Below are 14124 nucleotides of genomic sequence, written 5' to 3' on the forward strand. Positions count from 1 at the left end.
TCTGCCTCATCGGTCTGCAGGAATGAATCCTGCACTGCTGACCAATATACTGCTCGCTCTTACTAACACATCACAAGTGGCCGTGGACTTATTCCTTAAACTGCAAAGGCAAGAGGTGTCCGACATTGATCTCGCCACATGCAGTATCTATGACTTGCAATTGCCTATAGCATTCACGCAGGTGCTGACCACAGTGGAACACCACCTTTGGGCTCAGGAAACAAGCACTGAGTGGTGGGATCACCTCATCATGCATGTCTGGGATGACGAGCAGGGGTTGCAGAACTTTCGGATGAGGAAAGCCACATTCATGGGACTGTGTGATGAGCTCGCCCCAGCCCTGCAGCACAAGGACACGAGAATGAGAGCTGCCCTGCCGGTGGAGAAGCGCTTGGCGATTGCACTGTGGAAGCTGGCTACTCCAGATTGCTACCGATTAGTCGCTAACTAGTTCAAAGTGGGAAGTCGCCCGTTGGACTCATGTTGACGGAAGTGTGCAGGGCCATTAAGCGCATCCTGCTATGAAAGACCGTGACTCTGGGCAACACGCGTAACATTGTGGCTGGCTTTGCACAAATGGGCTTCCCTAACTGCGGAGGGGGGATAGATGACACACATATTCCAATACTGGCACCAGACCACCTAGCCTCCGAGAACATTAATAGGAAGGGGTATTTCTCCAGGCTCTTGTGGATCACCGTGGGCGTTTCACGGACATTAACGCAGGCTGGTCTGGAAAGGTGCATGACGCACGCATCTTTCAGAACACTGGCCTGTTCAAGAAGCTGCAAGCAGGGACTTTCTTCCCGGACCAGAAGATCATCGTAGGGGAAGTTGAAATGCCCATTGTGATCCTAGGAGACCCTGCCTATCCCTTAATGCCTTGGCTTATGAAGTCATACACTGGGAACCTTTACAGCAGCCAGAAGCAGTTCAACAACAGGCTGAACAAGTGCAGAATGACTGTTGAGAGTGCTTTTGGCTATTTAAAGGCCCACTGGTGCTGCCTATATGGGAGGCTGGAGCTGGCCGATGACAATATTCCTATGCTTATAGCTGCATTCTGTACGCTCCATAATATTTGTGAAGGGAAGGGTGAAAGTTTCACTCAGACTGGACCGTTGAGGCTCAGCGCCTGAGGGCTCCATTTGAACAGCCAGAGACCAGGGCTATTACAGGGGCACAGCGCAGGGCTTAAGGCTCAGGGAAGCCTGGAGGAAGCAATTTGAAGTTGAAAGCCACTAACCTTTGTTGCTATGTCCGGGAGTTCAATGCTTGTAATGCTAGGAGGTGATTGCGCTGTGGTGGATGGGGGAAGGGAGGGTCCCAGGAAGAAGTGGGGTCCCAGGACGGTTAAAGATTTGTGTATGTCCAGGTATCATATGCAACCTTGTTCTTTGGAGTAGAGTGACAGGGCATGTGCGGAATGCAGCAGGTACTGCCTGGAGCCAGGATGTTGATAAGAGTGTGTTGGCAGTATGGGGGGGGGGGGGGAAGGAGCATGGGAAAGAGTTTTGCGACAGCAGCTGCAGGGGCGGGTGGGAGCAGAGCTGCTCGGTTTGCAGTCCTATGAGCACCTGCAGCATGTCCGCTTGGTGCTCCGTAACGTTTTTGAGCTGCTCCGTGGCTTCTTTCTGGCCTGCCGCATTCTCCTTTTGGTCCCTCTTCTCGCTGTCCCACCATTCCTTCAATTCTTTTTTTTCTTGTTGTCTTCCCTATTTTTCTGTGGTCTCTTTCTAATCCTGTGCAGCCGTTCAGCCAGCGATAAGGAAGAGGGAGGCTGGGCTCCCAAGGTCAGATCTGTGAAGCCAAAATGCACCATTTTACAGAAGCACTATTGTTTGCAACACAGAGAGCACCGAATCAGGGTTTAAAAACACAGCCACTATTCACATACCTGTCACTGACTGGCTGACCCCAGGCAAACAACATGAGCAACAAGACCCCCAAAATGGTGAGTAACCATAGGGGCATGGGAATTCAATGTTCCAGGACAGTACTGTGCAATGGGCACATGTAGGATGACCAGATGTCCCGATTTTATAGGGACAGTCCCGATTTTGGGGGCTTTTTCTTATATAGGCATCTATTATCCCCCACCCCCGTCCCAATGTTTTACACTAGCTATCTGGTCACCCTAGGCACGTGGCTCTTGGGGAGAGTCAGCACTGTAGGGGGGCATTAAAATCATTACTGTCCCCACATTTTCCACAGGCAGTCTTCATTATGGAAGATATCTTGCAGCTGAGGGTGAGCAGGGAATCAAGGGAAGGTCTTCTCCAACACTGCGTCTTCTGCCCTTGCCCTTATGCGGCTTGCTTGTGTGCAGCAATGCCTCCCCTCCCCCTCCCCCCGCACCCCCCCAGCGATGGCTGAGTGGTGCGGGAACAGTTACCCTTAATGGGGCAAGAAACAAAGCAACTCTGCCAAAGAACCTGCGGCAGCGGATCGCCCAGTATCTCCATGAGAGTTTCATGGAGATCTCTGAGGTAGATTCCCATGAAGTGAGGGAGTCCATCAACACCCTGTTCTGCCGCTTTTCCTAGGCATGTGGTGGTAAGCGCATCGCACAGATGCAGGGCAGGCTTCTGCAAATCGCTCCCACAAGCTCAGCACACAGACACAAGACGGCCTTCTCCAGCCCTCCTACCCGCCAACAACTCACTTCAGCGAATCCCAAAATCAAAGCCACTTACCAGGGGCCTCCTGTCCTGTTTCCGCCTCACCAAACTCCAACCGCTGTGACTGGCTGGCCACCTCCAGGGTAGAGAAGAGCTCGTGGCTTCATGCATCTGTGAACGAGTCATCCTCTGCCTCTGCGTCCCCCTCCCGCACCACATCCCCGTCCATGATTTTCTCCTGGCTCAGTCCACTCTCGACTGTCCCCTGAGCCGCCAAAGTATCCGCAATGGTCTCTGCAGTGGTGGGGTCGCCGTCAAGTATCACATCCAGCTCTTTGTAGAACCGGCAGCTCACGGGTGCAGCACCAGAGCGGTGGTTTACCTCCCGCGCCTTGTGGTAGGCGTTCCGCAGCTCCTTCACTTTGACCCTGCACTGCAATGGCCCCTTTCTGTCATGCATCGTGAAATCTGCCCATAGGTATCATAATTCCTATGGCTGGAGAGGAGGAGAGACTGGACAGTCTCCTCTCCCCAGATGCTGATGAGCTCAAGCAGCTCGGCATTGCTCTAAGGGGGGGGATCACCTGGTGCATGGAGCAGGCATGATCACCTGGACATATACGCTGAGACCACTGCACGCATCACCGAGCAAACAGGAAGGGGACTTTCAAAGTTCCCAAGGACTTTAAAGGGTAGGGCTGATGGTTGGTCACCTGAGGGCAGGGCAGTAGAGTTCAAACCGATGACCGCAGAGGCGAGAACAGGCATTGTGGGACATGACTGGAGGCCAGTTGCAATGGTGTAATCGCCACGGTGTTCACACTGACACCCCGGCACTGTAGCCCGGCGCAGAAAGCCGTACGCCTCTCATCGGGGTGGATTTTTCACTGCACTGCAGCTGCGCAGTTTCTGCACACAAAGTGGCTTGGCCGTGTGTGCACCTCTGCAGCTGGAGCGCAAAAAGCTGCTTTACTGCACAGAAACTTGCCAGTGTAGACAGACCCTTCGTCTCTAACTCTCGGAGTGCGTATCCAGCACTCGCCCTCAGTGTTTTTGTGGCTAGATACTCGTCATTTTCATTGTTCTAAGAACAAGAAAAATCTCACGACAAAGGCTAGGGAAACGTGAAAAGAAAATCAGAAAGGACTATTTTGGAAAGTGATCATTTGTCTTTTGAAGTCCTCAATAAATCCGAGCTCCATCCTGTCAGAATAATTTAATATCAAAATACATGACAGAACAGCCTTCACCAAAAAGAGAAAAACCCACAATCCAGGGTGGGCTACAAACCACTTTCTCATTCATGAAGTGAAATCCCAGAGAATCTTAAGATTCAAAATTTGGAGAACAAATTTGCCCATTTCCTTCTGAACAGGCCAAACCTGCTTTACTCAGCACTGCTGCATTATTTGGCTCTGTTATTGACAAAAGTTTTAAGCATCATCGTCATAAAAGAAAGAGGAAAACAAGACAAACCTAACCAAAAACTTCCTGTCTACAAATGATCTGGATTTGGCTGGAAGAACTCCAGATGCCACTTTACCAATAGATGGAGGCTGGGATTTGTAGACCTGAATTTATGGGGGCTAGTTTGTTATGGCTCACCAGTGATCTGATTAGAATAATTTAGGTTCGTGTCCCAATTCAGGCTCCTAGGGGGTTAAAGAACATGGATAGTCTACATCAGGAGCGGACTCTTGGGGTGTGTGGCCAGGGCACTGACACTGAGGGCAATGCCAGAGTTTTAAGATCTTTATTAAAACAAGTGAAAAAGCAATCAAAGCTACAAGGCACAGAGTCACAAATAAGTAATACAATTCTAAAGTTCCTGGTGGTAACATTCCTACTCTAAAGACTATTTAAGGTAGCATGCTCACACCCTTCCCTGAAGACCGGGTAGCAGGAGACAGAGGACCAGCCTTGTCTCTGGCATGCCTGATAGATTTGATGGTCTAGGTCTGGGATGGCCAACCTGATCCTGAGAAGGAGCCAGAATTTACCAATGTACATTGCCAAAGAGCCACAGTAATGTCAGCAGCCCCCCATCAGCTCCACTCCCCCACGCCCCCCCTACTCCCAGCGCCTCCCAATCAGCTGTTTCCTGGCACGCAGGAGGCTTGGGGGGAGGGAGTGGGAGGAGCGAGGCATGGCAGACTCAGGGGAGGGGTGGAGTGGGGGCAGGGCCGGTGGCAGAGCCAGGGGTGGAGCAGCGAGCGCCCCCCGGCACACTGTAAAGTTGGCACCTGTAGCGCCAGTCCCGGAGCCAGTGGCTGTACAAGGGGCCGCATATTAAATTCTGAAGAGCCGCATGTGGCTCCGGAGCCCCAGGTTGGCCACCCCTGGCCTAGGTGGAGGTCAGGACCGGATGATGAGTAGCTCTGTTGCCAAGATGAGTGGATAGCGTAATAGAAGGTATACAGAGTGAGGAACGAGTGACCACTCGGCATGGTTGTTTGCCCTTTTATAGGGTCCTCACAATGGCATGAATATTCATAGCCGTGCCCAATCTTCCATGACCAAATCTTATTTCCTCACCCAGATAAATCTTCAGGTACACTTATTCTATAGGCTAAAATATTGTGACATATTCATACATAAATTCATACATGTTAATATTGATTATCTCATCCCTGAAACCATTAACTTTGACATTAATCATAACTTCCATGTTCTGCTGCGATGCACCCTGTGGTTACCGCTCTGTTCCAGACTTAAGGTAAACACCTACGGTTCCTCATGTGATTCTCCATTCAGTTCCCCCAGAGACAAAGGGGTAGCCAATAGGACATTTATCTATGCCAAAGGTTGCAATCACTTATCCTAACTGACTCAAGCTAAAATTCCTCTTACAGGATACAGGCCTGTAGGCTCCTTTGCATTACAGCCAGCTACTCGGAGTAATATACACTGAGATTCGGTATAAACCAAACTCCCTGAAGATAACAATATAATCAATCAAATCAATGAAGAAAGCACTCTAGGCAATATAGCAAGCTAGCAAAGTAACCTCATGGGCTACAGATTTAAGCTCAGACTGTGCTTTGGGGTTCACTTGAATGTCCCCTTCAGGAATGTGACATTTTCTTCTCCAGCCCTCAGGGGCCTGATTGAGGATCAAAGAAATCAAAGCGTGAGTCATAAGCATGGTGGGAAAGGACACACATGAAGGTGGAGGGGTAGAAAGGGAAAAGGATAAACTCTCCACGACTTGGGCAGAGAAGATGTGTGAGGTTGCTGGGTGAGGAGGGAATCCCCGGACTCAACCCATCCCTATCAAACAACCCAGAAGGTAAAACACCACGTTATTTTACTATCCCTGCTCCCGCTTTTTTAGACTCTATTGAATGCTGGTGTATAAGGGAGAAACAGCACAAAAAATCAAATGCTTTTCAGCATAACCAGGAGCAATGTGAGGATGTCTGGGAATAAGACAATCTCACTGCAAAGGGGGCACTTAGTGACTCTAACAATCACTTTGCTAATGGGGGATTGAAATAAACCGCTAAGGGTCAGTCTAGACTAGAAAAAGGGTGGAGGAACAAAGGAGATGCACTAGCTGATCCCAACCACTTTTCCTGCCCTAGATAGACACTCAGAAGATGATATTATCACTACCAAATTATTCCCTCCCTGGAAGGCACAGATTTGTCTCAGGTCACCCCGCAACCTGCTGGCAGAGTTGGGAACAGAGCTTATGTCTCCTGAGTCCTAGGCCAGTGCTCTATCTACTAGGCAACACTGCTTCTCTCTCAGAGGCTGATGCTGCTGTAGCAGACGTGGGAAATCCAGGCTTCCAAGAAAAGACCCTGTGGAAATCAGTCTCTGCTAATGCTGCTGTCTGAATGCAGAGGGGGCAGGGAGAAGGGGCAGATGGGGAGAGTGATAAGAGGCAGCACCTCTTTAACCCTGTGCTCTCCCTCGCCTCTTATCCCATGATCCCCAAACACTCGATAGCCCCAGCACCCAGCTCCACCAGCCTCAACCATTCAATCCCCAGTTTCCTCCCCATAACCCATCACCCTGGTCCCTTAACAGTGGATCCCCCAGAGACCAGCACCCTGGGGGATTCAGGGAGGGGAGGAGTTACCATCCCCCTGGGACATTCCCCCTGCAGGGAACAGCTCCAGGTCAGTGGGGGAGCCCACCCCAGGGGCTGGTGGAAGATGGGGAGTGTGGAAAGGTGTCTATGGTGAAGGTGGGGCCTGGCACAAGTGTCCTTCTCAGCTCCATGGCAGGGGGATCCTGGCTGGGAGGGGAAGGGAGAGGGGGGAAACTTCAGCCAGGCAGAGGGAGCCTCTGGAGGAGTTTCTCTCTCTCCGTTCCCCCACCTGTGGCCCATCAGCTCAGCAGCCAGGGCTACAGCAGGGAGGAGGGGCTGATGGGGGCTTCTCCTCCTCTGCCTGGGGTTTGCTTAGACCCGGCAGAGCCAGAAGGTCACTGACCAGCTGCTGCTCGGCTGCTGCTGTGTCCTCACCCCAGCGATGGGCAGCTGGATCCTTGGGAGCCAAATGCCCCTGATGTGTGTGGGAACAAGGAAATGGGTTGGTCACCACGGCCAGCCCTAGTCAGGGCCCTGAGAGAATTTCCCTGATGTGTGGAGGAGTCTCCGATGTCCAACATGGTGTTAGCTCCACTTGGAGAATTTTCCACACTAAGAACATCTCAGAGGTTTCTTCTCTGTGCGGATTTGCAGATGCCTGATACTCCAGGAGCACCAGATGAACCTTCCCGCACATTCACGGTCTCTCTGTTGTGTGGATCACTGAAGTGTGAAGTCAAATTGAATCTTTTCCTGTAGCCAAGCTATTTCTGGGGTCTCTCACCCTTGTGTATTCTCTGATGTTTGGTGAGCTCTGAGCTCTTACTGAAGCTTTTCCCACAGTCAAGGCATTTATAAGGTCTCCCTCCTGTGTGGATTCTTTCATGTTTAATAAGGTATGAGCGCAGACAGAAAGTTTTCCCACAGTCCAAGCATTTATGGGGTTTCTCTCCTGTGTGGGTTTTCTCATGTGCATTAAGGTTTGATTTGAAACGGAAAGCTTTCCCACAGTCCAAGCATTCATGTGGTTTCTCTCCTGTGTGGGTTTTCTGATGTGTAGTAAGGGTTGATTTCAAATTGAAACTTGTCCCGCACTCAGGGCATTTATAGGGTTTTTCTCCTGTGTGGATTCTGATATGATTAGTAAGAGCTGAACTTGCAATAAAACCTTTCCCACACTCAAGGCATTTATAGGGTCTTTCTCCCGTGTGGGTTCTCTCATGAGTTAAAAGTGCTGAGCTCTGACTAAAACCTTTCCCACACTCAAAGCATTCATAGGGTCTCTCTCCAGTGTGGGTTCTCTCATGTGTAATAAGCGTTGCACTCTGACTAAAACCTTTCCCACACTCAAGGCATTTATAAGGTCTCTCTCCTGTGTGGGTTCGTTGATGTGTAATAAGCGTTGCACTCTGACTAAAACTGTTCCCACACTCACAGCATTTAAAGGGTCTCTGTGCTGTGTGCACTCTCTCTTGTATAATAAGTTGTGACTTCTGAATTAAGCTTTTTCCAGAGTCCAAGCATTCATAGGGCTTCTCTCCTGCGTGGGTTTTCTGATGTGTAAGAAGGTTTGCACTGAAACTGAATCTTTTCCCACAGTCAAGACATTTGCAGGGTTTCTCTTCATTGTGACTTGTCTGCTTGACTGTGGTTTCCTTGGGAGCCTTACATCCTCCGCCACGTTCAGTGGATTTATCCAGTTGCTTCCTGGGATAATTTCCCAGCTGCATCTCTGATCTGTGTCGATCTCCCCAGGCATTTCCCTGCTCCAAGCACTGGGAAAAATTCCCTTTGGCTCTTCTCAAAAACCTCTCCTGCGGTTCCACTTTCTCAGGACCTTCCTGCTGCTGAGTCTCCTCCTTGTTCTCACTCACTGTCCTATCACCTGCTGGGAGAGAGAGAATCCAGACAGGAGTCACTGCCTGTGCCGGGGAAAAAGGACGGAAAGGGGAATAGCAAAGAGGGAAAACACCACACAGTGACTGCTGGGGAGATGGAGACATTGGATTCTGCCTCCACATCCCACCCAAACACTCCCAGGGAAGCAATGTCAGGGAGGAAATTCCCGACAGCTAACAGGATGGGTGAGAAGTCGTGAATGATCTTTGCCTTGATGCTATGACACCTACTGACTGCAGCCTTCACCTGGGTGAGATGGGACAGAACTGAGGGCTATTGGTCACAGCAAGTTTTTGGGAGTCCCAGCTTTTTCCTTCACTCACCAGATGTTTATCTGTTTCCCTTATTCCTCACCTGTGCAGGTGCCTCTCGGGCTCTCTCTTTTCTCGGTGGCTTGGAGATCCGGGACCCATGGTTCTTCCCCTCTTTCCAGCTGGGCAATCAAGTCAGGTTTGGGAATGGGGAATCCTGGTGAGCGGTGAAATCAGGCAAGGTCAGGGTGTATGGAGTCTTGGTAGAGTATTTGTCACAAGGAACATTCCCTGAGTTTAACCCGACCCTACATGGGATTGTAGCAGCTCAGACCCCCTGGGAGCAGCAGACATCTGGAAGGTAGGGGGGTGTTGCCACTCCCTCACTAGGAGTTCTCAGTGTAGATGCGCTCTGGGGACTTGCTGACACACACACAGTTCGGGTGTTAAAGTCCTGTCTATTTCCAAGCCATGGATGGAGCTAGTCCCAGGAAGGAAGGTGAATGGTGTGTGAAGGAGAAATAATACAGAGTGGGCAATACCCTGCTTCTGGCCCCTTGAAAGCTGGAGAGATGGGAATGAATTAGCCTGTCCATTAGGTTTCTGAATCCCCTGTTCCCTAGAATGGGGTGTGGAGATAAAGGGTCTCTCACACTGAAGCTGTGGATTATGCGACCCTCCCCCTCCAATCTAACTCACCAGGGAAGAATCTGACCAAAGTCAGATATGCATATCCCACAGCTTCTAATAACTGAGGGGACGGGTATCGCTTACCCAGCGAGGTCACTGTCTCATAATTCTCCTGCATGACGTCCCTGTAGAGGGCTTTCTGAGCGGGGTCCAGCAGAGCCCCCTGCCCCTCGGTGAAATACACAGCCACCTCCTCGAAGGTCACCGGCATCTGAAACGTCAATTCCCACACTCAGCGCCTGCTGCCCCAGCCACAATCCCGCTATTCATGGGGGAGGAGGCCCAGAAAAGCAAAATCCCACCCCCACCTGGCTCAGAGCAGCCAGGAGTCTTCATGGGGTGGGGAGAAGGTAAGAGCTCCTTGTCCCCCCCAGCAGACGGAGCAAGGCAGGGTCTTCTCATTTCCCACTCGCCTGCCAGCCACAGGCTGATACGGGAAGCAGAGCTCTGAGCCAGGGACAGGGACAGGAATCCCGACAGCTTCCCTTTTGATTTCAAAGCAACCTTTGGCCAGTGGGTTCAGGCTCCAGCACTGGGAGTCTGGTCAGTTTTCCCAGCCCTGCCCAGGGTTTTTTTTTTCTGTTTCAGAAATGGGAGGATGTTCCCAGCATCTGAAAATGGTTTGTTCAGAAAATCAGGCTCCAAATTGAACGTGTCCCAGCAGGTTTATCACACGCTGTTCCCTCCCTGTCTCCCCCTGGGGGTTTCCTGCCCCTCCTCCTCCACAACAAACCCCCTGCAGCTCCCTGAAAATCCCCTACCTGAGCTGGCTCCATCACAGCCATTTCCCTTCCCTGTCCCCTGGAAGACGGGACGATCTGGAGTGAAAAGTGGAGGTGATTCCTCAGCCTGTTGGGGCGAGACAGACAACGGGGGAGGTTTCAGAAGGGGCTTGAGTCCATTTCACACCCCGATTCCCCCCAGGCTCCCTCCCTGCAGACAGACGCTCTGGACTCTGCCACGCTGGGAAAACCCTCAGTCACTTTATCACAACACAGACCCAGCCCCTCCCACCAGCACTGAACCCCCTGAGACACTTTTAAACCCTCCCAGGGACAGAGTCACTAAGACAATGGCTAGAAAAGAGCAGAATCAAAGAAGCCACTTTGGGGGATTCCCCCTGACATTGGCCCCAAGCTGGGACTCCAACGGGGCAGGACCTGGCTTTTCCTCTGTCAGCTCCTTCACTTGTTCCCAGGAGAGTCAGGCTGCCCAGGGGTGATGCAGGGAATGGATCCGGGCAGGCCTGGGAGCTGGGATCCTCCCTCCCCACTTCTTGCTCCTGCTGCCCCTTTTGGTCTCACCATTCCCCTTCCCATCTCCTTCCTTCTCCGCTCTGCCTGGGAGAACTGGGGACTGTCCCGTTCCCATGGGCGCTCGCTCTCCAGTGTGAGCCTGGCTGTGTCACTGAGGGCAGCAGCTCGGGGACCCGCAGACTGACATGGAGCCCCTGCCTCTCCCGTACAAACTCACCAGCAGGTCCCTGAAAGGGGCCCTTTGTTCAGAGTCACTTTCCTGCCCGGCCCCAGCCCTGTCCCCCGGGTCTCTCCCAGTCACCTGCAGCTCAGGGGCTGGCGTGGGCAGAGCCCGGGGCTGCTCCTGGGGGCTGACTCCAGCCACTGGAGAAAGTGTCCACCTGGGCTGGCCACAGAGGGGCGTTAATGAAGGTTTGCCTTTTGCACAGACCCCGCTGGGGAGCAGCAGCTTCACAGTCTGGGCTCTCAGGCAGAGGAGGCAGCAGTGTCTGACCCAGGGACCTCAACTCAAAGGCTCTAATATCAGGAGCAGAGAGAGACACGCACCCGCCTCCTCCTCTCCCTGAGCAATAACCGGAGCCCTCTGGTGGCTGCAGCTAATGACTGAGCCTCCCTGTCCTGCCCCTGCAGCCCCCAGGGACAGGCAGGCAGAGGCTGATCCCATCGGCCCATCCGCACTCCCCGCCTGCCAGCGTCAGCAGTGACTCCGGTCTCACACCGGCGTGGCCGAGATCTGACTCCTGCCCGGAAATGGGGAGCCCCGAACCCTCAGGAGACAGACCCCAAAATCATGAGTGTGTCTGAAAATCATACATTGGGAGCAGGGTGTCTGTGTGTGTGTGTGCAGGGAGGGTGTCTGGATATTTGCCTTGTAGCTTCTGAGCCCGTAGGTGGAAGCCCCCTCCTCCAAAGCTTCATTGACTAGTTGCGCTACAGGAATTCCCGTCCGGCTGGTGAGTGGGGCAGCCCCACCCCCTCTCCTGCCCCACGGGGTGGGTGAGCTGCCCTTATATCTCTCCCGCTCATTTTCCCCGACCCCTCCCTTCTCCAGCCAGTCTGCTCTTGCTCTCAGTCTCCCCCCCCAGCCTCCCCTCCCCACATCCCCCCTTTCCTTCGCAGTGACCCCCCCCAGAGTTGCCTTCTATTGCAGCCCTGTTCCCATCCGCCCCACACGTCTCCCCTGATTGCCCTGCATCGGCCCATCCCCCCTTCAGCCACGCCCGCCCCCATCCCATCCTGCTCCCTGCATCCCCCTTCACCTCCGTCCTGCCCCATGACACAGCCCTTCCCACCTGTAAGTCTCCTCTTGTCCTCCCACGCCGGGTCCCTCTTCAGACCCCTCCCGGCTACGCCCACCTAGGTGTGTTTGTCCCAGCCCCTAGCCCGGCCCGGGTTCCCCCCGCCCCGCACACGCCGGGGGCTGGCGGCAGCTTTCCCGGGCCAGGGCAGGGAATCGCAGCCGGCTCCGCGGGGAGCAGCCCGGGGCCAAACCCGCCCCCTGCAGCCCAGGGGTGACCGGGGGGGAGCGGGTCTCTCTTACCTTCCCTCCGAGCGGGCCCCCCCGGGGCAGGGGCCGGGCCGGGCTGGGGGCTCTGCCCTGGGAGAGGCTCCCGGGGAGCAGCGGGCAGGGCCCGGCTGGAGGTTCCCCTCTCCCGGCTGCAGCCCGGGCTCCGGGCTCCCAGCACCAGCCGCCGGGGCGCGGGGATCTCGCCAGGAGCCTGGGGTCCAAGGGTCACTGCACCCTCTGCGATTTCCTTCCTGCTACCCGGGAATGAGTGACCCTAGTATCGCTCCCACCCACCTGCTCCTGGGTCCTAGCGATATCCCATGCTCTGCGCTTTGCCTCTCTGTGTCTGGCTTCTGTTACACTCATAGACTTCAAGGTCAGAAGGGCCCATCAGGATCATCTAGCCCAGGGGTTCTCACGACCAACTTTTTGATGGCCTCAGAGTGCGGCCAGCAGCTTTTGGGGTGGGTGCTCTGATGGTTTTTCCTAAAATACGTAATTACCTTTAAGAAAAAACAATAAATATGCACAGAGGTAAGCGGGGGTGGGGGGTGGGGACAGGACAGTGGGAAACTTTCCTGGTTTATACACTGCCCTGTGGAATGGAATAGCAGAAGGATCTGAGTCCTCGCTCCCACTCCTTATACCCAGAGGCCTGCTTGATCTCGAGGGCTCCCCTTCCACTCTCCTGTGTCCTTGTAACCCTTGCTACCCGGGGTTCTTTCAACCCAAAGCTCTTGGTAACTTTTACTCTGTGCGAGGTGGTGTCAGGAAATAAATCAGAGAAGACACGGCCGTCCAACCGATAGATGGCTGGCACAAACAGGACAACACAAGAGTGCTTTCACTTAAAGCTAAACTTTACTTAGTCTCAGACACTAACACACGTCCGCAAAAGGTTTGTAAGACACCCCCAACCCTTGATAATTACCAGAGCTGAGTGTGGCTCTCAAATGGCACAGCAGCAGGCTTCCGGAGGCCAAATCTTCCATATCTTCCATCTGTCGGTGGGGACTGCAAGATGTATCCAGAGGGAGAGTCCAAAAAGAGTCCAACTACCTCAAACTTTCCCCCCTTATTTATACATTAGTCATAGAATGACATGTCCCTTAAAGAAAACTTGTTAAGTAAGTAGTTTCAAAATAGTCAAGCAAGAGGTTCCTTCTGATTGTCGATTAACCAGGTGTGGGTTTTTCCAGAGTTTGCAGCCTTGAGGCCCCAATAGACATTCCTGGGGCACATCCTGCTCTTCGAAAATGCATGTATCAGCCACTTCAACACAATTCTTATCAGGAAGGACACTGGGTCAAGCTGCCCTTTCTGTGGCACCCAAAACTCCTCCCTCCCCTCCTGCCTTGGTCAAACTGAGAGTGCTGAATGGCCAATTTACAGCCTGCTGACTTGGCTGCTTTTAGCAATAAGCCATAGTGGTTTCAGGCACTTTACTGGTTTGCCAAAGTCTCCCCGTACACCCTGAAAAGGCTGGGCCCAGGATTCCTGAGGGGCTCGACACCAAACCTTGTGATCACTCAGGACAGGGGCTAGGCTGTCCCCACTCTGGGGTACTTTCTCCGCTCTCCCTCTTCCGTGACCATTGTATATAGTTCAGAACAAATGCAATTTATTAAACAGCAGCTAATAAAAAAAATTCAGGAAAAAATGGGAAAGGTTAAAGGAAAACATGTCACCCCGCTCTGTGGGATGACCCACAAACAGCGTCTCTGAGATGCCAGGGCAGTTCACAGGCTGTTCCTCACATGTCCCAGGCCTCCTGCCCAGGCCCTGGCTGTGCTGCAGGGATGCTGGGGGTCGGACACATGCTCTGGTGGTGGCCTCACGCCCTCAGGCTCTAGGTGACAGG

The 14124-nt window shown here is 53.0% G+C and overlaps 1 protein-coding gene across 1 annotated transcript in view; it reads right to left on the bottom strand.

Annotated features, from left to right (window-relative positions):
* The window catches only part of LOC140898388 (uncharacterized), a 43588-nt gene extending 29464 nt beyond the window's left edge, over positions 1 to 14124 (bottom strand). The window contains exons 1-6 of the mRNA XM_073312157.2: positions 13195 to 14124; positions 10262 to 10349; positions 9585 to 9711; positions 8914 to 9027; positions 7426 to 8548; positions 2836 to 2971 (exon numbers count right to left, since the gene is read on the bottom strand). Coding sequence (XP_073168258.2) covers positions 2836 to 2971; positions 7426 to 8548; positions 8914 to 9027; positions 9585 to 9711; positions 10262 to 10285 — 1524 coding nt within the window. The 5' untranslated portion in view covers positions 10286 to 10349; positions 13195 to 14124. The remainder of the gene's footprint in view (positions 1 to 2835; positions 2972 to 7425; positions 8549 to 8913; positions 9028 to 9584; positions 9712 to 10261; positions 10350 to 13194) is intronic.

Source organism: Lepidochelys kempii, chromosome 14 (genome assembly GCF_965140285.1).
Source record: "Lepidochelys kempii isolate rLepKem1 chromosome 14, rLepKem1.hap1, whole genome shotgun sequence".
Taxonomy (NCBI): domain Eukaryota; kingdom Metazoa; phylum Chordata; order Testudines; family Cheloniidae; genus Lepidochelys; species Lepidochelys kempii.